Raw genomic sequence first — 23852 nt, 5'->3', positions numbered from 1 at the left:
GCACCGAACCCCAACTATCTAACATCTTCCTTTGTGGTGCCAGGCATAACCACGGGCCTTCGGAGCGGAGAGAGAACCTGGCAGGGCGGGAGGGGGCTTTGGGGATAGAAAACCCCGCTCTAGTGCTCCCTTCTCTTTCCCGTCCCACTTTCTCCACCTGGACCTGGTGCTGGTGCTGGCACTGGCTCCGGTGGCGGTGACTGCGTGCGCACCCCGTGCCCCAGGCTTCCTGTACGGTGCTCCTCCAGGGGCCGGGGACACTGCGTTTCCTGGCTGCCCATCTCCTACCCCCCCACACACTCCCCCAGACTGGGAGGGCGCGGGCCCTTTAAATCCTCCGGGGCGGCGACGGCGGGCCGGGGATGACATCAGCGGGCGGGCCCGGGGCTCAATGGGAGCCGACGGGCGCGCGCCGGGCGGGAGCGCGCGAGCCGGCGGCGGGGGCGGGCGGCCGGGAGGCGGCGGCGGCGGCGGCGGCGGCGAGAGCCCAGAGCCTGAGCCGGCCGGGGCGAGCGGAGCGGAGAGGAGCGCGGCGCGACGCGGCGGCGGCGGCGGCGGCGGCGGCTGGGCCGGGAGAGGCTGGCGCGCCGGGCGGCCCCGCGAATCCTCCGGCATCCGCCCCGGCGGGCCGCCCCCGCCCGCGGCAGCCCCCCGAACAGCGGCCCGGCACCGGCGCCTTCCCGGAGGGGTAAATATGGGGGGTCCGCGGGCCCGCCGAGGGGCGCAAACCCGGGGGGAAACGGGGCTCCTCCGCCTCTTTGTTTTTGCCGGGAGCGGAGGGCGACACGCGCGCGCTCGCGCGGGGCTGGGGGGGCACTCCGGGCGCCGCCCGCTCGGCCCGCGAGGACAAAGGCGCGGCTGGGGACCGAGGAGGGGGACTGTTATTTTGCAGGCCTGGGGGGGAGGACCCCTCGGCCCCGGCCGCCTCCGCCTCCCCCAGCTGGACTGTCCAAGGCCCCGGCCGCCGAGGCGGCTTCAGGGCCGTGACTTGGGGACGCCGAGGGAGGGACTGGGGTGCTGAGGGCACCCGATACTGTTGATTCGGGCTTCCCGGCCAACCCTGGGCTTCTGTCGGCTTCGCGGACCATCACGGCCCCCCCTGCTCCCTGGCCCGGGTGCCCCAGAGCCAGGGTCAGCAAGGCTGTTCCGCTGGCGGGAGGGGAGTCCGGAGGTGATGGGGTGCCTGGTCGCCCAGGCCAAGGGCTTTGTTTTCCTTTGTGGAGAGAGGAAGGGGGGTTATTTATCGGACGCGATTCTCCCATTTGTGGGTGAGAAATCCTGTTCTCTAGGTCTCTGGAAGCAAAACTGTGGGTGCCCCGACCTTAGAGAGAGGGTTCCCAACTGGAAGCACCCAAACTCAGGGTGTGGGGACCCCCCTCCCCAAGTTTGCCCTCAGTTTCTTTACATGTTTTCTTGTTGGCCTAACCTCTCAGGCAGAAGGATTGGGGGCAAGAAGGGTGTCCTAAGATGCTTCCAGTACAGGGCCGCGCGTTTGGGTCTCCTTTGCCTGGGGGCTGGGATACCCCTTCAGTTTTTATCTTTAGGGTCCAGTGACAAGGGTCCTGCCTCTAGGGAAGGGAGGAGGTGTCAGGAAGTAAAAAACCTGCCCATGTGGCCCTCTGGTTGGTAGTTTGTCTCATTTTCTAACCCACTGAAACTCCTGACTCCATGTCTGCCTGTTTTTTGTTTTTTTACTTTGTTTGTCTCCCCCCATCCCTACCCCACCCTCATGGGAAAAGCAGCCAGAGAACTGGAAAGTTTCCCCCATTCTCGGATGAACCCTTTCCCTTCTCCTTTGGGGGATGCTGGGACACACAAGGCTCTCCCTAGGGCCCTGGGCCCCCAGCGCTGGGGAGGCCCTGCTGTCTGGGTGGCTGGCACAGAGCAGTTGGGGGGTCCCGGAGGGCTGGTGGTTTGCACCCCTGTTCCCTTCTCTGCAGACAGCCCGGTGAGCGAGGGGGGCTGTGGGGTTATGTGCAGTATATTTATGTAAGACACCCAGACAGAGGGCATGGGTATTTATATAACCCGGCATGGGTATTTATGTAATATAGGATGCGGGTATATTTATGTTTCTTTCCTAACCTGCGGCTCCCCGGCTGCCATGTGTGGTCTCTGAATCAGCGTTGGTGGAAACGGGCTGGGGGGGGGCTGTGTGCGTACTCGCCGGCCCCCCAGCAGGGCTCATTGCTTGTGTGCCTTCCTCACTTCCCTTGGCGGGTACACACCGGGCAGCTGGACGGCGTGTGAATGTGGGGTGTGTGGCGTGTGGGTTTCCTGCAAGTGTGGAGTGTGCTGCTGGAAGCCGTGGTGCCTCAGCTGGGCCAGGCCAGGCATGTGGGCAGAGGCTCTGATGGAGAGCCCCGAGTTTGGCTGCCACCGGGTGGAGGCTGTTTCCTGTGGCTGCCGATGGCTTGAGGCTTCTCCCTGGGAGCCGGCCCTGGACTGGGATATTACTCTGAGGCAGGAGCTCTTGGCTCCTCGCTCTGCCCGGTTCAGGGAAGTCTAACCTGACCACCAAAGGAAGGAGTCTCTCCCAGCTCCCTTCCCAGGTCCCTGGCTTCTGGGGGCAGCCCTTGGCATGGGGAAAGGTCAGCACAGCTGCTTTCCCATCTTCCTGCTTTGCCTTCCATCCCTGGCATGAAAGAAGCCCTGTGTGTGAGGGTTGGGGGCTGGGAGGGGCAGCAGGACCCCTGTCAGCTCCTTGTTGGGACCCTGGCACTGACTGCGGCTGGATGGCATGAGGGCTGTGGCTTGCTCTCTCTGGGCCTGAGTTTCTGTCTGCAAAAGGAGTCCCCTCTTGCTCATGCAGACTAACCCTCTTATAAACATGCTGAGGTCTCTTGGACCCCCCTCCCTGTTTCCCAGTCTGCCATTCCCTGCCATTCTCACCAAAACTGCCTGTGAGTCTCCTCTTTTGCTGGCAGGAGCACAGGTGCCCAGACCAGTACAGAGATCCCTGCCAGGGTGGCTTAGAGGTCCCTGTTGTTGGTGGGCTTGGGGTACCTAGATGAATAGCAGAAGGAAGGGGAGCTTCTCAAATCAGAATGACTCTAGTCCCACAGGGACTGGACACTTAAAACTGGCTTGGGTTGCCCCAGCCCAGGGCCAGTTCCCAGGGAGAAGCTCTCCTAATCTTGAAAAAAGTCAGCCCCAGACAGTCTTTCCAAAGAGATGCAGGCAGAGGGCTGTGAAAGGCTCTTGGTGTCAGGAGTGGAGGACGTGGTGGTTGGCAGGTCCTTGTCCTGCCTCTCCCCCAGTGTGGATCAGGCCCCCTCCCTCAAAACACACTGGGAACTGGCCAGGCTTGGGGGTGGGTTAGAGGTTGGGCCTAAAGGGGGCTGTTTTCTCTAGTGTCTTGTGCAGGACCTGCTGAGGCTGCTCCCAGATGTGTGGGTGTGGCTGCTGGGCTACCTGACATCTGGTTGCCCTCAAGCAAAGTGAGGTCAAATTGCTTCCTGGGTAGTGGGAGGGAGATGGTTGGTCTTCCAAGTCTCTTGTGGCTTTGCCTGGCCTTTGGTGGGGAGGGGTGGGTGAGGCCCCTTCCCAGCTCCCAGTTCTCTGACCCGAGTTCTGCTTCTCTCTGCAGCGAGAGTGAATCATGGAGCTACGCGTGGGAAACAAGTACCGCCTGGGACGAAAGATCGGGAGTGGGTCCTTTGGAGACATCTACCTGGGTAAGTCTGCCTGGCCCAGTTGGAGCCCTGGGATGGTCCTGGGGATGAGGAGGAGAAAAGATCCCAGGATTTCAGGATCTGAAGCCAGAACTGTGCTCCAGTGGCTGGTCTTGCCTCTAGGAGCATCCCAGGGGGAGAAGGAAGCCTCAGGTGGAGGGAGGCAGCTGGGGGATCCTGGCTCTATCTGGAACCCCGTCTGGCAGGGCGGGGCTCCCACTTGCTGTGCTGGGCAGAGGAGGATATTTTTAGCTGCAATTTCCAGCTGCAGCTGACCTGGGTCTCCATCTGGGCCTGGGAAAGCCCAGGCTGGGTTGGCATCCCGTGTCCTCTGTCCTGGAAGAAGGGTGATGGTAGGGAGAAGGCCTAGGCTACCACCTGGCCCCAGCAAGGCTGTCCCTGTGGTTGGCCTTCTGGAATGCAGCCCACACAGGCTTTGGAATGACCCGGGGGTGGGGGGGGTCCTCCTCCTCCAGGGAGTTCTCCCTCCGGATGTGCTTCCTGTTAAATCTGAGTTTGGTCAGTGTTGTCATTTTAAACAAATCATTGACATCTCAGCCCTCTCTGGCCTGGGAGAAGTGGTGCTTGTGCCATTGAGTGCTGCCTTCTCAACCTGCTGGGGGCACTGCTCCCAGGGTCGGGTTGCAGCCCTGCCTCTGAGTGTTGGTCTGAAGCTGGTTGTTCCCTTGATGATGGGCTTGGGGTTACAGAGCAAGGTGGCAAGCTCCCCTGGGGTTTATCCTCCATCCTGTCCCTGTGCCCTGGTAAGCAGAACCGGGCCACATCTGCTTCTCTGCTTGGGAAATGAAAATGAGTTGGTTCTGTCCTGGGCAGGAAATGCGACCCGTCAATGTGCCTGTGCACCAACTCAGACCTTGAGTGTTCCTCTTCACCAGCGGTCAGGGCCCTGTCCCCACAGAGGAGATCTGCTGCCCAGGGGGGCTGGGGCTCTCAGGTGTGGGGCGGGGCACGGCACACGAGGTCTATGAACACTTACCTGGATGTCCTTTCCAACGTTACCTCCCTCATGGAGCCCCTGGAGATGCTGCTGGTGAAGATGAGGCACAGCATAGTCAGGGTGACCACCCAAGGTTGCCCCAGGAAACTGGAGAAGGTGGCCTTTACACCACACGGTCCTGAGTGGGTGCCGAAGACAGGCAGTCCTGTGTTCTAGGCCTCACTTTGTGTGGCTGTCCTGTGATCTCAGGGTCCCCATCTGTAAAGTTAGCCCAGCTAGCCAAGTGCTGTTGGAGGTACAGATGAAGTGACCATGGGAAAGCGCCCTGTGGGCCATGGAGTGCTGGCCTGGTGGGCAGCTCCCCGCCCGGTGCTTGGCAGGTCGCGTCCCACAGTGCTGGGGTTCAGAACAGGAAGCAGGCCTGTGTGGCTGCAGCCGGTTTAAAGATCTTCTCCAGCTGGCGCAGTGGTGCGCAGTCCCAGTCCTTGGGAGGCCAGGTGGGAGCCATACTCGAGCCCAGGGATTCAAGGTTTTCCTGGGCAACGTAGTGAGACCCTGTCTCAAAACTTACTTAAATCAAGGTTTTGCCGCATCTCTGAGCTCCTGGGAGGCAAGCATAGTGTCGAGTTTGCCCACCCTCTCCTGGGCCTGGCGTGTGGCTTGCCCCAGTGGGTGTCCAGTGACTGTCAAGTGGACAAGTGCTAAACCAAGGACCAGGGTGTGCAAGAGCTTCATGGCAGGACTGGAAAAGCCTGGGATTTGGGGACTGCACCAGCTTTGGGTCCCAGTCTTTTCCTGGTTTGCTGTGTGATCTGGGATAACATACTTTCTCTGAGTTGCAGTCTTGTCTGTGTGGTGGAGGTCCCCATCACCTGTTTTGGAAGATGTACAGGTGGGGGAAAGGACGTTCTCACCACTGAGCCTTGGGCTCGGGACTGCAGGGCGCAGACTTGGCTCTTGGCACAGCAGGCACCCGCTCCTAGGCCACCCTTCAGGCCCTCTTTCTGCAGACGGAAGTGGGAGCCTCTGGAGGGAGGGGCCTCCCCAGATCACTGAGAAAAGCCACCGTCTCCCTGAAGGCAGGGCTTCCCGTTTCTCCACAGTCATCTCATTTATTGTAAAAACGTCCAGATTCACCCCTCTTCTGCCAGCTGTGGAGTACATTTGGCCTGGGTTTGGATATCGGTGTTTCCTTTTCTAGCTGTACACCCTGAGCGAGGGGTGACTTCTGCCAACCTTGACTTCTCCATTTTTTTAAAAGTTGTGTGTAGATGACAGTTCTACGGCGGCAGTCGGTTTTCTTAACTTTCCTTTCTCTGACTGCAGCCCTGGGTAGTGGACCAGGGGTGTTCCTACCACCCAGCTATATCCCTCGCCCTTTTTAAAATTTTGAGACCGGGTCTCACTAAGTTACCTCTCACTTGGAATCCTCCTGCCTTAGCCTCCAGAGTCCTGGGATGGCAGGCTGTGCCACTGCACCCGACGGGCTTCTCAGGGTGGAGGTGGGGTTGTGAGGAGTTTGAGGACCTGGCGTGGAAAGCACCTGCTTGCTGAGCCCAGCAGGTTCCACATCATGTCCCGCCCCTGGGCTGAGTTGGGAGTCATTGCTCTCCGAGGATCTGGGTCCTCTTGGGCCTGGGGGTCAGGGAGTCAGTTTGCGCCACCATCCAGACTCCAGTGGTTCGTGGGTGTGGGGGCTCTGCCCTGAGGTGCCCTCCCGTTGGCACCACCCTAGGCCGGTGTCCTCCTGGCCTGGAGACAGCAGGGATTGTGGGTCCCCCCGGCCGGCCTTGCTGGCTCTCTTTGTTCAGAGCTCTGGCCACTGTCTCATTACCAGTGCCCAGGCCAGGGCCTGACTCCAGATGGCCTCTGCAGGTGGGGCTGGACACGGCTTCCAAGCTGCTTTCCAGGATCAAACACTGATGGCCTCATTAGGGGTGCGACTGCGAGCCCCACAGCTGCTCTCCAGGGCTCCCAGCCCTTGTTGCTGAGGGATGGCCAGGAGAGTGCGCCCACTTTGTTAAGGGGCTCAAGTTGGCTGCACAAGGTCCAGAGGCGGCTTGCCCTGGGCCTGCCCACTGACTGTGCATCTTGGGCAACTCTCTAGACTGCTTAGAAACGCTGCCTTAGCCTGGTGTAGTGGCATATGCCTGCAGTCCCCGTGACCTGAGAGACTGAGAAAGGAGGATCACAGGTTTGAAGCCTGCCTGGGCAACATAGTGAGCCCCTGCCTCATAAATGTTTTTAAAAGGACTGGAGATGTCACTCAGTGTAGAGTGTCCTGGTTTCAGTCCCCAGTCCCCCTGCATGCACACACAAAAAGGAATCCCTGTCCTCAGCTCTTCAGGTGGTTATGGGGGTCCCTGGTTGTCAAGGGGGACACTCCAGCCTCTGACACCGGGTGCAAAGGTTGCTACTGCTGCTGTTGCTGGGCAGGTGGGTTCAACCCCTCCCTGCACCCCATGGGTCCCTATGGCGTCTGTTGTGAGCCCCATATGAGGCTGGTTACTCCTGTCCCCACCAGGCCCCCCATGTGGCTGCTATATAACCAATGGGCCACATTCTGCACTTGAAATGGGGCCATTTCTCTGGCTTCCAAGCCTTTCCACCTAGGCCCCCTCCACCATTCCTAGACCATTCACCTCCCAACGCAGCGTCTGCCAGGAAGCTGCGGCCATCTGCCTCCATGGGCCCCGCCCCGCGCGGTTCTCGCCAGTTATGCTTTACTGCATCGGCCGAGGGTGAGCAGAGCTCCTGCACGGGCCTGGGCTCCTGGTCAGGGCTCAGTACCTGTTTGGAATTGGGTGAGCCGGATGACAGGGAAGTGGAATGGAGAGAGAGCAGGGGCCTTGGGAGCATTACTTCAAGCCCTGCTCTGCCCCAGGGGGTCCTGTCCCTCATGGGCCAGGCACTTTCCCTCTCTGCTGCTCAGCCTAGTGGCTGTGAGAAAGGAGGACGATCTGGCAGCCTCAGTGGGATCTGAGGCACCAGAGGGCTGGCAGTCGGGGAGAACACTGCGACAGAAGGTTTCCAGCACTCTGGGGGCTAGAGGCTTTGCCCAACAGCTTGAGTCCCTGTCCTTGGTAAGTTGTGTGGCATATGGTCACTCGACCTTTGGAGTTTGAGGTTTTCATTATGTCAGATAGAGATGTAAGCAGTAGTTCTAGCAGGACGGCGCCAGGGCTCGGGGGATGAAGTGCCCCTCCTGTGTGCCACCCTCCCCCACACACCCCGCCCACATGCAGCTGCTGCAGTTCTCTGTGGCCAAGGCCCTGCCTCGGGCATCATCCACATCTGCACCCTGCCTGGGCAAGGCCACCAGCAGCTCCTGCCTGGACAGCTGCAGTGGCCACCTCCTGGGTCTCCTGACCCCCTCGGGTCCCCTCCAGCCCTTTCTGGTACACCAGTAAATCTTAGTGGGTGCTGACTTTTTCTCCCCATGGGACATTTGGCAAGGTCTTGGAACACTGTTAGTTACTACAGCTTGGGAGGAGGTGGGTAGAGGTCAGGGCACTGCCAACACCCAACAAGGAGCTCCCACACAAGGGCTTCTCTGGCCTCAAGTGTCAGTATCGGTGAGATCCCAGACCTCGTGCCTGGCTGGAGCCCTCAGGGAAGGCCGCACTGTCATCTGGCCTCTCGAGACCTTCAGATCCTGGCGCTGCCCTCGTTTTCCACCCTCCTTCAATGTCGGGGGTCCTGCTGTACCAAACCACTCAGAGTTGGCTGCATGCCCCCCGCTGGCCTGTGCCTGTGCCATGACCTCTGTGCCTGGCTCAGTCCTGCTCCTGTGCTGGGAGCCCTCGGCTGCCCGGGGAGGAGCGCCTTTGCTCCCTAGGGCCGCCCTCACCCCCTCCTTGGCAGCCTTCACATTGGTAGAGCTATGCCTGTGCGTGCCAGAGCCCATTGCTGAGCTCTGTGCCTGGGGCAGCCCAGGAGCATAGCAGGTGAGGCACCTGGGCACAGAGTGCGAGGTGACTCACCCAGGCCTTGGCTAGGAGGTGGGGAGTCGAGACAGGGGTCAGCAGCTTGGCATGGAGAATACCTGCTGCGTTCTGCTGCCTCGTGAACCTGTGGTGAGAAGGGGCAGGGCAGCGGATCGAGGATGCCCTGGCTCCCCTCCCATGCCACGTCTTCACTGTACCCTGAGACCTGTGGACTCTACCAAGCAGTGAATGCCAATGTGTCAGAAGCACTTTACAGTTTGCACTTGCTTTCTCCCATTGCTCACTGGGCTTAGTCACCTCTTCTTAATTTGTGTGGCTCAGAAATCAGAATATATACCTATAGAACTAACATCCAAACACTAAACTGTTAAGTAAAAGAATCAGATCATACAGCTCAGGAGGCTGAGGCAGGAGGATGGCAAGTTCAAAGCCAGCCTCAGCAATTTAATGAGGCCCTAAGCAACTTGATGAGACCCTGTCTCAAAATAAAATACACAGCTGGGTGCAGTGGCGCATGCCTGTAATCCCAGCAGCTTGCTGAGGCAGGAGGATCTGGAGTTCAAAGCCAGCCTCAGCAATGGCGAGGCCCTAAGCAACTCAATGAGATCCTGTTTCTAAATAAAACACAAAACAGGGCTGGGGATGTTGCTCAGTGGTTAAGTACACCTGGGTTCAAGAAGGTCAACAAATGATCATATATGATTCTGTTTTTGTGAAATGTCCAGAACAGGCAAATTCAGAGACAAAGTAGATTAGTGGTGGCCAGGGACAGAGGCTGAGGAGGGTTCTAAAGGGTACCCATGTCTTGGGGGTGATGGAAACATTCTACCCTTGCTCGTACATCCTTGGGAATATACCAGAAACCCGGGAGTTGGCCAGTTGGAGGGGTGTGTTGTTACCCTGTGCGGTTACAGTTCCTGGTGGAGGAGTTGCATTTAACAAAGTATCCAGCGAGCGCCCTGGTCGCCTGGCTGCTTCCTCCTGTTTCTTTTCTGCAGTGCTCTGTGTGGATACAACCAAAGGCAGATGCCGCTTCCCCAGCTTGCCCCGCAGCTGGAAGGAGAGGACAGTGTGGTTCAGTCCTTGGCCCTTCGCTTCCTGCCTTGGAGATCTTCCTCTCCTGCACAGAGAGCCTCCTCATTCTCCCTCCATTGTGTTCTGGCCTGTGGATGGGCTATTCTTTCTCTAACCAGTTCCCCAATGATGGACATTTGGGTCATTTCCAAGCTTTTGCTGCTGCAAACAGCCTGCAGCAGACAGCCTTGTCCAGGCCTCGGCTTGCACAGTGCAGGGGTGTCGGTGTTGGCTGAACCCTCAGATGTGCAGGTGCTGCTGGACTGTCACGCTGGCCACCTGGGGAAGAGCCACCTGTTGCGAGCCTTGCCAGCAAACCTGCCCTATCTCACTGAGGACCTTTGATGGTCCTAGCTGAGAAATGGTCTTTGGGGGTCACTGGAGTTTGCATTTCTCTTAAGAGAAATCGAGGCCTTTGCTGAGCGAGCCCTTCGTAGTTGGTCTTCCTCTGGGAAGGCGCTTCACGGTCTTTGCCCTATTTCCTGCTTCTATTTCCTACTGGTTTGTAGGAGTCTGTTAGCTGTCAGCTTTTTGTCTGTGATAAGAATTGAGTAGTTTTTCTTTCTGCTTCATTTCTGGTGGGTTTGCTGTTGTTTGGGGCGGTGCTGGGGATTAAACCCCGGGCACTGTACCACGTCTGGCATCTCTGCCATACGGGGGGTCTTTTTAAGCCCTGCCTAACCCTAAGGTCATATGGGACCCTTCCCTGGGAACTGTGCAGTTGAAAGAGGAGGCCATTCTTGTCCCTTTCAAGGCCCCTCAGTACCCCTGCCTGTCCTGTCATCTGCCTCCCCTCACAGAGATAACCACTAGTTGACATTTTAAATTATTCCCTTTCATTGAGGTTTTATCACGTTTGTATCCTTAAACTATATCTTTACAGAGCTTTGAAATTGAGACAGATAGAACTGTACTTTCATCTGTCACTTGCTTTTCCTCCTCTTTTAAAAATTGAGGTGAAATCCACATAGCATAAGATCAGGCATTTTAAAGTGTACAGTTCAAGCCAGGCAAGATGGCACATGCCTGTAATCCCAGCAGCCGGGAGGCTGAGGCAGGAGGATTGCAAGTTTGAGGCCAGCTTTAGCAACTTAGACCCTGTCTCAAAATAACAAAGGGTTGGGGATGTGGTTCAGTGGTAGAACACCCCCAGTTCAATCCCCAGTACCAAATAAATAAATGTGCAGTACAGTGGTTTACTAAAACATTGTGCAGCCACCACCCCATCTAGTCTCAAAGCACGTCCCAGAAGAAATCCCCATGCCTGTTAAGCAGCCACTCCCCACCCTGGTGTCTACTAATCTGTTTTCATCTCTATGGATATGGACATTTTATATAATGAATATAATATAATAGAACCACATTTTCTTTTGTGTACGGCTTCTTTGGCTGGGCAGAATGTTTTCTTTCAAGGTTCACCTGTGTTGAGGTATGTGTTACCAGTACTCCGCTCCTTTTCGTGGCTGAATAATATTCCGCATGTATATGGACCACTCTCTGTCTCCATTCATCGGCTCTGGGCCATTGGGTCATTTCCACTGTTTGGCTATTGTGGTGGCTGCTCTGGCCTGCTGTCTTTAGCCCAGTGTTGAGGAGCCGGGAGTGGCCTGATTGCCGGGTTAAAAGTATCACCATCTCTGGGACTCCTTATGTGACCACATTGCTGTCAGCGACTCAGCTGCCAGGCATCAGGGCTGTTGGTTCCAGTGTACATCCTTGTCCTTTCCCCAGATGTCGCCTAGGGCTTGTGTTCAGGAGTGGGGCTGCTGGTCGAGGGTGACTGCTTCCTCTCCTGGATGTGTGCAGAGTGGTTGTACTTTTTTCATCCCCTTCCTCGTGGACCCTTTCGCTGCACTTGGACCCCCTGGTTGTGGTGTCCGCCGTGGGCCAGGGTGTTCCTTGTCTGGTCCCATGCTTTCCCCTGGTTTGAGGTGCCGATGGTATCCTGCCCCATGGGATGTTCTGTATTTGTTCCCTGGCTTCCTGTTGGGTGCCGGTGTGACTCTGCTCTGGTGTTTGGAGCTGGAGGCGCTGCTGGCCCTTGAGGGGAACTCGCTGCCCTGCAGGTGGCCCCAGCCCTGCAGCTCAGCCTCCATTGCAGCTGGAGACACTGAGGCAAGGCTCTATCTGGATTTGGTCTTTCTGGTGGCTTCTGGAGCCCTGGGGCGGGCCCAGGCTGCGAGCTAGGCCTTGGTGTGTTTAGGGTGTTTCTTAGGCCATGCATACCCCTCAAGGCTGCAGTAAGAAGGGGACACAGGGGTTGCAGGCAGGACCCTGTCTACACCTAGACGCCGAAGCCAGCAGAGCTGGGGGTTGACCCCAGGGCTGTGGTGCCCCTGAGCTGCACCCCAGCCCCTTATATATTTATTATTTCTTAAGTGTAGAGGCAGCGTCTTACTGAATGAGCCAGTCTGCTAAACTAAACTAAGAGCCTGCTAAGCCCAGGCTGGTCTTGAACTTGTGATTCTCCTGCCTCAGCCTCCCAAGGGAATGCAGGCAGGTGCTACCGCTCCCACTTAGGTTTTGCTCCCCAGTCCCCCAATTGCCAGCCGTATGACCTTGAGTGGCTCTCAGCCTTCTCGTCTGTGCAGGGGGAATGATACTCCGATAATAGAGGAGGGGACGTCCTGGGACAGAACGTGTGGGCTACCTTTGAGGGGGGCAGCTTTGGTGGGCAGGCAGGTGCTGGTCAGTACCTTCTGCAGCTCAGGGTGTCAGGGGGGGCACAGTGCCCATCCCTCTGGGCTTCTGGTCCCTCCACATACACCTCAGTCCGCCACACCCAACTGGCCGGCCTGTCTCTGGGGTTAAGTGCCACCCCTTCTGTGGTCTGGGCACCATTTGTGTGTCCCCTCCCCCATCGGGCCCTCTCGAAGCCCTGACCTGGGGTTCTCTGAGCAGTTGGGGGCGTCTTGCCTCCTCCCGTGGCACATGGTACTGCTCACTCTCCCTCGGGAAGCCTCCTGGCCACCTCTCTGTCCCTGAGAGGCAGATGCCCAGTTGGCCCCACACCTGAGCTACAGCAGCCTCAAATGCTGGATGGCAACCACCTGGCTGTCTGGGAGTCACCTGGGCCTTTGCCCCTCCACCCTGGGCAGGTGCCAACATCGCCTCTGGTGAAGAGGTGGCCATCAAGCTGGAGTGTGTGAAGACGAAGCACCCGCAGCTGCACATCGAGAGCAAGTTCTACAAGATGATGCAGGGAGGAGGTGAGGCGAGGGCTGCTGTGGGCCGGTGGCTCGGGTGGGGAGGGACCGCCCTGACAGCCCTGTCGCCCCGCCCCAGTGGGGATCCCGTCCATCAAGTGGTGCGGGGCGGAGGGCGACTACAACGTGATGGTCATGGAACTGCTGGGGCCCAGCCTGGAGGACCTCTTCAACTTCTGCTCCCGCAAGTTCAGCCTCAAGACGGTGCTGCTCCTGGCGGACCAGATGGTGAGTCCCGCTGCACACCGTCAAGGTGGCCTGCCCAGCTGCCCTGCAGCGTCCACTTCCCCATCTTGCTAGTGGCCATGGATACTAACCCTGCATCCTGCCTCCAGAGGAAAGTAGGGGAGGGGGCAGGGACAGGGACAAGACAGACCTGTTTCCTGGGCCAGGAACCTTAACTGCTGGCCTCAGCGTCCTGGACATTTGTTTAAATGCAGATTCCAGGCACCAGGCTGCCAGGTCAGGGTCTGGGGAGGGCCCTCGGTTCTGCCCTGTGGTGATCACACAGGTTGTGTCCTATCCCGGTGTGGGAACCCGAGGTGAATTGCTGAGCCCCTCTGAGCCTCCGTCACCTACTCTCAGTCTCCCCCTCCCTGGGGTGCTGGGATTAAGTGGGAAGCCACACAGTGCCTAGGCCAGAGAAGGTGTAGATCCTTAGGCCCTTTCCATTCAGAGGAGAGCTTTTTAAAAATATAAAATGCATAGCCAGCTACTCAGGAGGCAGAGGCAGGAGGACTGCAAGTCAAGACCAATGTGGGCAACTTAGCAAGCAAGACCCTGTCTCCAAAAAATCGAAAAAGGCTGGGGGTGAAAGTCAGTGTAGCGTTTGGTTTAGCATGTGTAAGCCCCTGAGTTCAGTCCCCAGTACTGGGAGGAAAGAATCGAACTTTGAACCTAGTGGGGACCATGCAGATCTTGTCTTGTCGCAAGCACACTCCAATTTTAGGCTGTGGGTGCGCAGAGGAGGATCGTGAGATTCTCACAGGGTGAAATTCAGTAAAGCTCCTGGAGATATTTTGTCATGCCGGAGGCCCAGAGCTGGGCATGACATGCCAGAGGACCTGTCCTGTGTGTGGATCTTAATTTGAGTTTTTGGAAATTCTTAAAGGGCCAGATATGGGGGCACACACCTATAATCCCAGCAGCTCAGGGGGCTTGAGACAGGAGGATCACAAGTTCAAGGCCATCCTCAGCAACTAGCAAGTCCCTAAGCAACTTAGTGAGACTGTGTCTCAAAATAAAAAATAGGGCTGGGGGCGCTGGGGTTGTGGCTCAGGGGGAGAGTACTTGCCCAGCACGTGCGAGGCACTGGGTTTGATCCTCAGAACCGCATATAAACAAATGGATAAAATAAAGGTCCATCAACATTAAAAAAAAAAAAAATAGGGCTGTGGGGATATAGCTCAGCTGGTAGAGTGCTTGTCTTGCATGCATAAGGCCCTGGGTTCAATCCCCAGCACCACCAAAAATAAAATAAAAAAGGCCAAGGGTGTGGCTCTGTGGTAAACTATCCCTGGGTTAAATTGCCAGTACCCCCATCCCCCCAAAAAAAGTCACACCCTGACTCTGGTGTCCTTTGGAAGCCAAGTGGAGTCAGGACTTGGGTGCGCCATCTCGCACCTCTGCCCGGTTTAGGCCTCCTCGGTGCTCCCACCTGCCCCTCCCCCAGTTGCTTGCCTCTGGGCCCCGTGGCGGCAGGCCACTATGGTGGCCCACGGTCCTTCCCCCGCACCCTCCTTCCTGGGTCTCGCCCTTACCTTTCCTTCTGGCTCCCACTCCCTGCCACGACATCAGATCTCATCCTGGTGTCACTGTCTCCCGGCAGCCTTCCTTGGCCTGCACCTTGAAGCCATCCTTCATAGTTGGGGACAAACCTTTCTCCCTGGCCAGGGCAGGGACCCTGGGTGCGTTTGCCATCTTTGTTCTTCTGGGGCCTGGCCCGAGGCATGTGGCAGCGGCCCCTCCACTGACCCCGCTGGCTAACCCCCCAGATCAGCCGCATCGAGTACATCCACTCCAAGAACTTCATCCACCGCGACGTCAAGCCCGACAACTTCCTCATGGGCCTGGGGAAGAAAGGCAACTTGGTGTACATCATTGACTTTGGCCTGGCCAAGAAGTACCGGGATGCCCGCACCCACCAGCACATCCCCTACCGGGAAAACAAGAACCTGACTGGCACGGCCCGCTATGCCTCCATCAACACGCACCTGGGCATCGGTGAGTGAGCTCCCGGACAAGGGCGCCTTGGGCCGCGGGCCGCCTGCCTCCCCCCACCTCAGTCGGAGGCCCCCGGGTACTTTTCCTGGTTGGCCCACTGAGCGTCTCTACCTGAGTCTGCCCTAAGGCTGGGACCCAACGTCCACATCTTCCCTTCATAAGTAGAGTTGTGTGTGCTGGCCACCCCTTCATGCCCGGCCTTGTCCTCCTGGCAACCCCACTGAGTGGGGGGGCCATGCTCCCCAACTGTTCCTCTGGGAAGCTTGGGCCAGTTTAACATGGGCTGCTCCAGGGCACACAGCCTCGTGAGTGCTGGGACCGGATTTGACCTCGGCCCGCCTCGTGCCACAGCTTGTGCTGCTTCTGTGGGGTGGGCAGGTGGCGGGTGCCCACTCATAGTTGCTGAATGAAATAACCCCTGAGCCGAAAAGCTGGACCCAGACTGAGGTGGGAAGGTGCTGCCTCGGGCCCTCTTGCAGAACGGGAGCCAGCGGGCGCTGGAGATGGCTGTCTGCTGCCAGATATGCAGTAAAGAATGTGACCTGAGGAGGAGCTCGGGGCCTGTGTGGACCCTGCCCCTCACCTTGCCTCTGACTCTGCAGAGCAAAGCCGTCGCGATGACCTGGAGAGTCTGGGCTACGTGCTCATGTACTTCAACCTGGGCTCCCTGCCCTGGCAGGGTCTCAAAGCAGCCACCAAGCGCCAGAAGTATGAGCGGATCAGCGAGAAGAAGATGTCAACGCCCATTGAGGTCCTCTGCAAAGGCTACCCCTGTGAGTACCAGGTGGGGAGGACGGGCGCAAGAGGACTACCCGGGGGCTCTGCGGCTGCACGGCATGTAGGAGGCCTGGAGCCCCAGCCTGATGTCGCAGACTGGGTGTCCCCTTCCACACTCCTGCCTCGCCATCTAGAGCCCTCTCCTGGCCCAAGTTGTTAGAGGAGGAAGTGGCTGTTTGCCTGCTGTTGCTTAGATCGTGTTGGGAGTGTGTCCACTACAGGGCCCTTGGCCGCCCTTTGAGCTGTGGCTGCTGTGGGCCACATTCCCCGGAGCAGCTCCGAGAAGAGGCTGTGCTCACGGGGCGCGAGCACTAGTAGCATAGGGAGGCCTGTGGTTCTGTTCTTCATCCTGCCCCCTCTTAGGTTGAAACTGTTGAGAGGGACAGTGGGTGGCTTGGGCAATGGTGGCTGCCGGGGACCGGGGAGCGCGGGCCTCACAGTGACCTCCTCTGTTCCCTGTCACCCCCCAGCCGAGTTCTCCACATACCTCAACTTCTGCCGCTCCCTGCGGTTCGACGACAAGCCCGACTACTCCTACCTGCGCCAGCTCTTCCGCAACCTCTTCCACCGGCAGGGCTTTTCCTACGACTACGTCTTCGACTGGAACATGCTCAAATTCGTGAGTCACCCGGAGGCCAAGGCGGGCTTGGGGGACTGGATGGGGAAGGCCTTGCCTCATAAGGCCAGAATGGCCTGGTGGGGGGCAGGGCTCCCTACAGATGGGAGTTATGAGCTGGACAGCACAAGTGACCTCGCCAGGGTCCCAGAGCCACCCCTATCCAGCCACATCAGTGTGGACGGCATGTGCTGCCACAGTGGGCAGGGCGTGGGCAGGCTTAGGAGGACCTGGCTCAGCCTCCAGTCTGTCCTGGGGGCCCGGGGCAGGGCGTGGACGGCTCTGCTGGGCCCTCCCGCTGCCCTCCTTGCGGCCTGCTCCATCTTGCTCCTCTTGTTCTGCACGTCCTGGGTGACCGCCTTCACCGAGGCCCCCCTAGCCAGCCTGGACCCATTCAGAGTGGCTTCTCTCTTCCTGGTCATGGGACCCTGGATCTTGCTAGGCAGTTGTTCTGTCTCCCTCTTTTAAGGGTCCTGGGGGTGGGGTGGGGAGAAGTGGTCGCCAGCCGTGCCTGGAGCTCTGGAGTCCGTGAAATCGTGTGTCTTGTTTCACATCTCTTCTGGAAAAGGGGGCTTCTTCGAGCCAGGCTCAGCCCCGGAACAGCGAAGCTATTGCAGCACCCCGCCCCCGCCCCTGGCCCTATGCCGGGCCCCCGTATCCATCCACATACTGGTAAGGACCTCCAAGGCCTGGCCCTTCCAAGAGTTGCCACTTGGCCAGCCAGCACCAAAGTTGGACTCAGCTGTGCCCTCTCTGTCCCTTCCAGGTGCCCGGCGATCCTGGGCACCCAAGGCCCCCCAGATAGGCCTGTGGAGGAGGTGGAGGAGATGCCCCCTCAAAACTACTGGCCTGTGGTCTGGACTCCAGGGCCCCAGTTCTGACATCACCAGTGTGCCTGAGCCTGATAGGGCCAGGCATGAGGAAATGTCCCTTGGGATGGTGGGGGCACCCATTCCTGAGGTGGCCCTGTGGTGGAGAGTATTGGAAAAGGCCCTACTTGGGATCCTCAGGAATGAACCAGCTGCCTGAGGCCAGGACGAGCCCGAAGAAAACTGTGGCCCGGCCTGGGGCCTGTTAGGCCCTGGACCAGGACCAGGACCAGGCCCCGTGGGCGGCCTCTGTGTCGAAACTGAACTCATTAAATGTCTCCTGCCTTCGTCCTGGTTTGCTTCTTTTACATCGTGTCCCTCGGTGCTCCACCAGATGCCAAGGGCCAAGGCCGGGTCCTTCTGAATGCTGAGGTTGGCGTGTTGGTCCTGGGTTTCTCTTCTTCTTGGGTCCCAGGCAGAAGATGGCCATCTCGCAGGTCAGGGCTTTGAGGAGAAGGCTGTGTTGCCCTCCTCTGTGAGGGCAGAGAGGGAGATGGGCATTGAGTTCCTTCCAGCTTAGAGCATGACTGAGTGCCTGGGCACCCAGGCACCCCTTCCTCCTGCAGTGCGTTTCAGGGCCTCAGACACGAGACCCTTGCCCTATAGGAAGTTGTCCCCGAGTCTGGTTCTGTGATGGACTTAGTTCTTTGGCTCAGCCCAGCTCTAAGAAAGGGCTTTGCATTCTCTTGGACTGTGACGTCCACTTCCATAACTGCTGGTTACATGGAGAGTTTAATTAAAGTTAATCAAAATGGAAAATGCAGTTCCTTGGTCACATTCGCTACATTCCAAGCTCTTGGGAGCCACGAGATAGTGTCTGCTGCATCCAATGAGACAGATGTGAGCATCTCTGTCATCCTGGGAAGTTCTGTGGACAACGCTGTTCTAGATGGCTCCTTGACAGTTCCCCTTGTGGGACTGACCAGCAAGAAGATGTCTTCTCAAGCTGGGCCAGGCACTCCTCCCCCTTGCTGGCACTCTGACTCCATTCCTGGGGTCCCCTTTGAGTCAGGTTCTGGAGTCCAAAGCTAGGCAGGGCCACTGATAGTCTCATCCATCACCGACGTCTGCAACATCACCTCCGCGTGAGCCCCAGGCAGGAACAGCCACATGATGTGCAGTGGGGACCATCCACAGCCTTCCCCCAAGACCAAGACCCCCACACATACCTTGCAGGAAGCCATACCAGCTGGCAGGACTCCATGCTGGGCACCATGGGCAGTGACTCTCCCATGATCTTGACCTTGACCTTGGAGGAGCCTATCTGTGTTCCTCGGCATGAGGGCATTGGAATTCCTGGACACCTGAACTCTGGGATGCAGTCAGCACGTGTTCTCAGGACAAGCCACCGACAGGAGGAAGTTTCACACAGCCCAGGACAGACGTCCACACAGCAGGGGAGGATGCTCGGATGTTGACAGTTTTATGTTTTCTTATGGGCAAATAAAGGCCAGAAAAGCTCCTTGGCGCGCATTTCTTAAGGGGTTGTCTGGGTTGGATAGCAGCCGGGGCAGTAAGTAGTTCTCTTTCTCCTGCACGTGGACTGCTGGTGGCCTGAGCTGTGGGGCAGCCGCAGGTGGGTTCCGTCTACTCAGCTGCTGGCTCCAGGGCTGGGCGGGCACCCGAGCGCATCATTCAGCCTCCCTGAGCCTGGTTCCCACGAGGGAGTGAGGCCATCCCTGTCATAGGAGTCAAGCCGTGCTGTGGCTCCTGCCCAGCGCCGGCCTGGGGCTGAGTGGGTGGAGCCTTGGAGGGCCTAGGCCTGCCTGGTGGGCTTCTAGTGGGAGGAGTGACGGGTGTTTTGCTGGGTCAGGCCTTGAATAGTCCTCTTGAGGTGCATGGTAGGACTAGGTCCCCAGTTCTGTTCTGGCTGTGTGACCCCAGGCAGGTCGTGAGGCTTTGTGGCCAGGTCAGACAAGGATAAGGCCCGGGGTACCTCTGCCCAGCAGTGGGGCTAGGACTAGCCTGGCTTGGCTCCTTGCTAGGACTCGAGATCATTCTGATCCCAGCTGCTTCCAGAGGTGCCCAAAGGCAGGTCTGCTCCACTTCCCCAGGGCACAGGGCCCCTCAGCTAATTCCCCAGCCCATGTGAGGTCCCCTGCTCAGCCCGCAGCTCTCTCCTCCACAGATGCGGCCCCCCTCACGCCAGCCCCCTGCCCTTCCCTGTGGACGGCCCCGGGACCAGCTAGGTAACACAGCCAGGCCCTGCTCCCGCACCACTTCCTCTCTGGACCTTTCACTTCCTCCTGTGGGGACAGCAGTGGCTAGAGGGCAGGGCCCCGAGGGGCACCGGGCACCCTTCTCCAGCCTTGTCTGTCGCAGGGCAGCTAGCCCGGCTGCTTCCCTGCTCCCCTGAGCTCCCATCCTGCGGCAGGCACTTCAAGGCTGGGCCCCAGGTCCCCTGGCCAAGTCCTGGCCCTGCCTTCCCCGAGCCTTGCGACTCCTGTCCCCTTGATGTTCCCTGCCTTCTGCTAGATGGGCCTCTGAACTCCTTCCCTGCATGGTTTGGAGACCCTGAGGTGCCAAGGGCTCTTGGTAAATGGAGGGGGCCAGGTCGGGAGACCAAGGGTTGCCCTTGGTCACTGTGGAGTGTTAGCCACTCCTCTGGGCTCCAGTGCAGCCTGAGCTCCCCTGCTTCTCAGTGCTGTCTGTCCTTCCTCTGAGTGTTGCGTGGCTATTTCTCCTCTCTGTGACCCAGGGTCATTTCCAAGCCTCTGAGATCAAGGATTCCCACTTTGGGAAGGAGGCTGGGCCAGAGGGTTTGTGAGATGCCCCCAACTCGCTTCTCCTCTGTCCTGCAAAGGTGCTGGGCACAGAGCACCCAGGTCTCGGGGCTGACCAGCATGCCATCTCCCGTCCCTGCAGGGTGCAGCCCGGAACCCCGAGGATGTGGACCGAGAGCGGAGAGAGCACGAACGCGAGGAGAGGATGGGGCAGCTGCGGGGATCCACAACCCGGGCCCTTCCCCCTGGCCCACCCACGGGGGCCACTGCCAACCGGCTCCGAAGTGCTGCCGAGCCTGTGGCCTCCACCCCCGCCTCCCGCATCCAGCAAGCTGGTTAGTAAGGGCCTGGGGCTGTGAGCTTCGGGATGGGCCAGAGGGCTGGGGTCCTGCTTCTGTCCCCAGCTGAGGTCTGCTCCCCCCTCGCCCTCCAGGCAATACTTCTCCCAGAGCGATCTCACGGGTGGACCGGGAGAGGAAGGTGAGCATGCGGCTGCACAGGGGCGCGCCCGCCAACGTCTCGTCCTCGGACCTCACTGGGCGACAGGAGGTCTCCCGGATTTCAGCCTCACAGGTTAGCAAGCGGCCACGGCAGAGCCAGAGATCCCCATGCAGGACAGGCCTCTGGCTCTGCTCTCTTCTCCCTTTGACTTGGGTAACCCCAGAGCAAACCCCTGGCCTGGGCTAGGACTTGACCTCTTTACTTCCCTGAGGTTCATTAGCCCCCCTCACTGAGCAAAGCCAGAGACTGAGGCTCAGAACAATGTGCCCCAGCAAGTGGCAGTTCTGGGGTCTGACCCTCGCTGCTGGGTGCCCATCTTGGTGGGCATCAGGTGGTCACAGCCCCTGCCATCAGGAAGCCCCCAGTGGTCCTCACTAGCTTTGGCAAGAGCATGGGATAGAGGGACAGGTGAGCTTCTATCTGATGGCTTCTCTTTTTGGTGCTGGGGATCGAACCCACAGCCTTGTGCAGGCAAGGCAAGCACTCCACCAACTGAGCTATAGCCCCAGCCCCTGGTAGCTTCTCTTAAGGTCATATTTGGACTAGGAGAGGTCGGAGGGAGGGACTGTGTCCAGCTGGAGGGGAGTGGGAGCCCTGCCCCCATCCTGACTACGCAGGAGAAGCCTTAGTGGACTTGTCCCTGAGAGTGAACCCCTCCTTGGCCCACTGACTTGGGTGTGGCCTAAAGCAGTCACATTGTGTGTCTCTGTGCCCTGCCCCTGCCAACTCTGTCTACAAACGAGGACCTCCTAGGGTCTCTGGGATCACCCCTTCCCTTGATTCCCGGGGCTTACCAGGGGTGGGGCTGAGCTACACAGCAGGGAGACTTAGGTCCTGGCCTTGAAGCTCACCCACCTCTCTCTGCTCCCACCCCACCCCCTGCGAAGACAAGCGTGCCATTTGACCACCTCGGGAAGTGAGGAGAGCCATCGCTGGACCAGTGTTCGCTTAGGTGAGTGGGACCTGCCCCAAGCCAGCCAGCACAGCCAGGCCCGGAAGCACATGGCCCTGGGGTGGGGGGGACGGCAGATGGCACCTGCTAGCCCCAAAACAAGGATCCTCGAGGGAGCGCAAATGTCCAGTCCTGCAGGTTCCCAGCGGGGCTCAGGGCTCATTTGGCTGGGGGTTGACTTCCGGGAAATCAGCCCTCCACCCCCGTCCTTGACACTTTCTGGAACCTTGGTTCACGCTGACCTTCCACAGGGCTTTGGCCTGCCCCGGCCTCCGGGCTGTGAAACAGGTTAGCTCATGGGAAGGACTAGCACAGGCGAGCAGAGAGAGGCTGCTGGCCAGTGTGCACCGAGGTGGGACTGCTGCTGCTGCCTGGCAGGAAGCCGGGTGGTGACTAGGCCTGGCCTAGTGAGGGTGGTCCTCCAGGGAGGGTGGAGAGCTGAGCTCCCTGGGGACAGTGAGTGGCCTGTGTGCAGTGGTTCACCAGATGGGGGACGGACGTGACCTCTACCAGAACACCCTGAGCATGATTCGCTCAGAGCAATTGGCCCACAGACGGAGCTGGGGCGTGGGACTGGGCTCCCTGCCTCGGACGCCCAGCTTAGCCCAGGAGCCTGTCTGTTCACAGCTGGGCAGAGGACAGAGTCTGCTCCCTTCCCAGGGAAATGGAGTACCTACTGTGTGCTGGACTTGCGCCAGCTCTGGGCCCCGAGAGGGGTGGCCTCAGGGACGAGAAATTAGGGTGAAGGGGTCCAGCAGGTGGGGGAACAGAGGCAGCGGGGCGCCTCATGCGTCTTTTTTCTTCCCCTCTAGTGTCTTCACTGTATTTTCTTTAAAAAAACACAAAAAGATGGAAAAAAAACCACTCAAATGAACAAAAAGAAAAAACCCAGCACAAAACCGACGATGGATCTTGTTTCTTTGATTTATTTTGCCAACGGCAAAAAGATGGGATGCCCTTAGCACTGAGGACCGTGTCCCCTTGCACTGCCCGCTGTCCCCAGCCTTCAGGCTGCCAAATGCTCCCCAACAACACCGGCTCACACCAGCCAGATGCCAAGGCCCCACTTCAGCCACCTGTTCCTGCCACCACCATCCGCCTGCCGGGAGGGCGCCCCTCGGTGTGGGAGAGCAGCCAGCAGGGACGCCGGGAGCCCAGTCGAAGGCAGCCAGTCAAAGGCGGGTTCCACCGGGCTCCCTGAGCCTTGGAACCAAGGAGATGCGCACAGTCCCTGTCCCTCTGAGCTGACAGTGGCCAACTTTCTATGCTGGACTTTCCAGCATCCCCCTGAGCATTTGGGTCCTTCCTTTGTCTCTCCATGAAGCCTTGAGTGAGGTGGTGGCCACTATTGCCTTGTGTGTATGTGTGCGTGCGCGTATTTGACCTGTGTCCCAGAGCAGCGATGCCCCGTCCCCACCTGCCAGGCTGAGTTTGTTATCCCCGTGGAAGGGATGTGGGGGTGGACAGTGGCCTCCACATCCCTCAGGGCACAGCGGGTCCTTGCCACCACCAGTCCCCAAATGCCAGCCTGTGGCGGTCCCATCTTCCATTCCTGCCTGGTCTGGGGCAGAGACTGTGGAGACTACTCCCAGCCAGCACCTGCTCTGGGTTATCAGCTACTTCTCTGGTCCTGACAGTCACCTGGGGTCCCCCTCCCCTGGGCCCTGCCTTCTGGGGAGGAGCCTGGGGTCAGGGCTAAGTGTTGGATTTTCCATCCTTCCTAGTTAACACCTGTTTTTGTTTATTATTTTATTTTTGTTTGTTTTCTCCATGTGTGTATTTCCTAATTTATTTACCTCTGTTTCCCCTTTTCCTTTTTTTTTTTTTTTTTAATTAAAGAGCAAAGGTTTTTATTACTTTGTAATTTAAAAAATTGAAAAAAATACTGAAGAACTTTGGGGGGAATTTTGTACTTTTTTCCTGTGTAAATATCGGACTTTTTTGAGCTTTATTGTGGTTGTTAATTTGAAGTAATAAAGTAGAAGAGGATACCGTGGCGCGGCAGCCTTCCGTCTGCGTGTCTGCCCTGCGTCGTCTTCTCCCCAGCAGCCTGGGAGGCGTGCTGTGTGGGGCTGGGGACAAGACCTCACTTCATGGGGCTTCTTAAAGCACAGCCTTTGATCCAGGGGTCCTGGGGCGGGCTGTGAGCATGCGCCCTGCCTCCGCCAGTGATGCCCACGCCCAGGGCCATGCTCAGCAAAGCAGTCCCCTGAAGCTCCTCACCACCTTGTCCACATAGTTCTGGGAGCTAGGACCTCTCGACGGCCCTGCCTTATGCCAAAAGACAGTCCAGGGCAGCATGGCCTGCCCAGGGCTGAGCTCTCAGATGGCA

General features: G+C 58.5%; 1 protein-coding gene across 5 annotated transcripts in view; it reads left to right on the top strand.

Moving 5' to 3' along the window:
* Csnk1e (casein kinase 1 epsilon) overlaps positions 1 to 23516 on the top strand; it is a 33385-nt gene extending 9869 nt beyond the window's left edge. The window contains exons 1-12 of one of the 5 annotated variants that reach the window (XM_046429474.2): positions 568 to 688; positions 3590 to 3677; positions 12752 to 12862; positions 12939 to 13087; positions 14854 to 15082; positions 15685 to 15855; positions 16330 to 16478; positions 19473 to 19533; positions 20210 to 20402; positions 20501 to 20640; positions 21456 to 21520; positions 22333 to 23516. In XM_046429474.2, the coding sequence (XP_046285430.1) occupies positions 3602 to 3677; positions 12752 to 12862; positions 12939 to 13087; positions 14854 to 15082; positions 15685 to 15855; positions 16330 to 16478; positions 19473 to 19533; positions 20210 to 20402; positions 20501 to 20640; positions 21456 to 21472 (1296 nt within the window). In that variant the 5' untranslated portion in view covers positions 568 to 688; positions 3590 to 3601 and the 3' untranslated portion in view covers positions 21473 to 21520; positions 22333 to 23516. Of the gene's footprint in view, positions 1 to 567; positions 689 to 3421; positions 3441 to 3589; positions 3678 to 12751; positions 12863 to 12938; positions 13088 to 14853; positions 15083 to 15684; positions 15856 to 16329; positions 16479 to 17043; positions 17148 to 17241; positions 17633 to 19472; positions 19534 to 20209; positions 20403 to 20500; positions 20641 to 21455; positions 21521 to 22332 lie in introns of those variants that run through there. The other 4 variants (XM_046429476.2, XM_046429475.2, XM_046429477.2 and 1 more) reach the window with 4 other exon arrangements.
* Positions 23517 to 23852: the final 336 nt, after the last annotated feature.

The sequence above is a fragment of the Marmota monax genome, unplaced genomic scaffold (assembly GCF_021218885.2).
Source record: "Marmota monax isolate L192 unplaced genomic scaffold, Marmota_monax_Labrador192_F-V1.1 WCK01_AAM20220418_F8-fsc00051, whole genome shotgun sequence".
Lineage (NCBI taxonomy): Eukaryota > Metazoa > Chordata > Mammalia > Rodentia > Sciuridae > Marmota > Marmota monax.
This window is presented reverse-complemented; position numbering and strand designations above follow the sequence as displayed.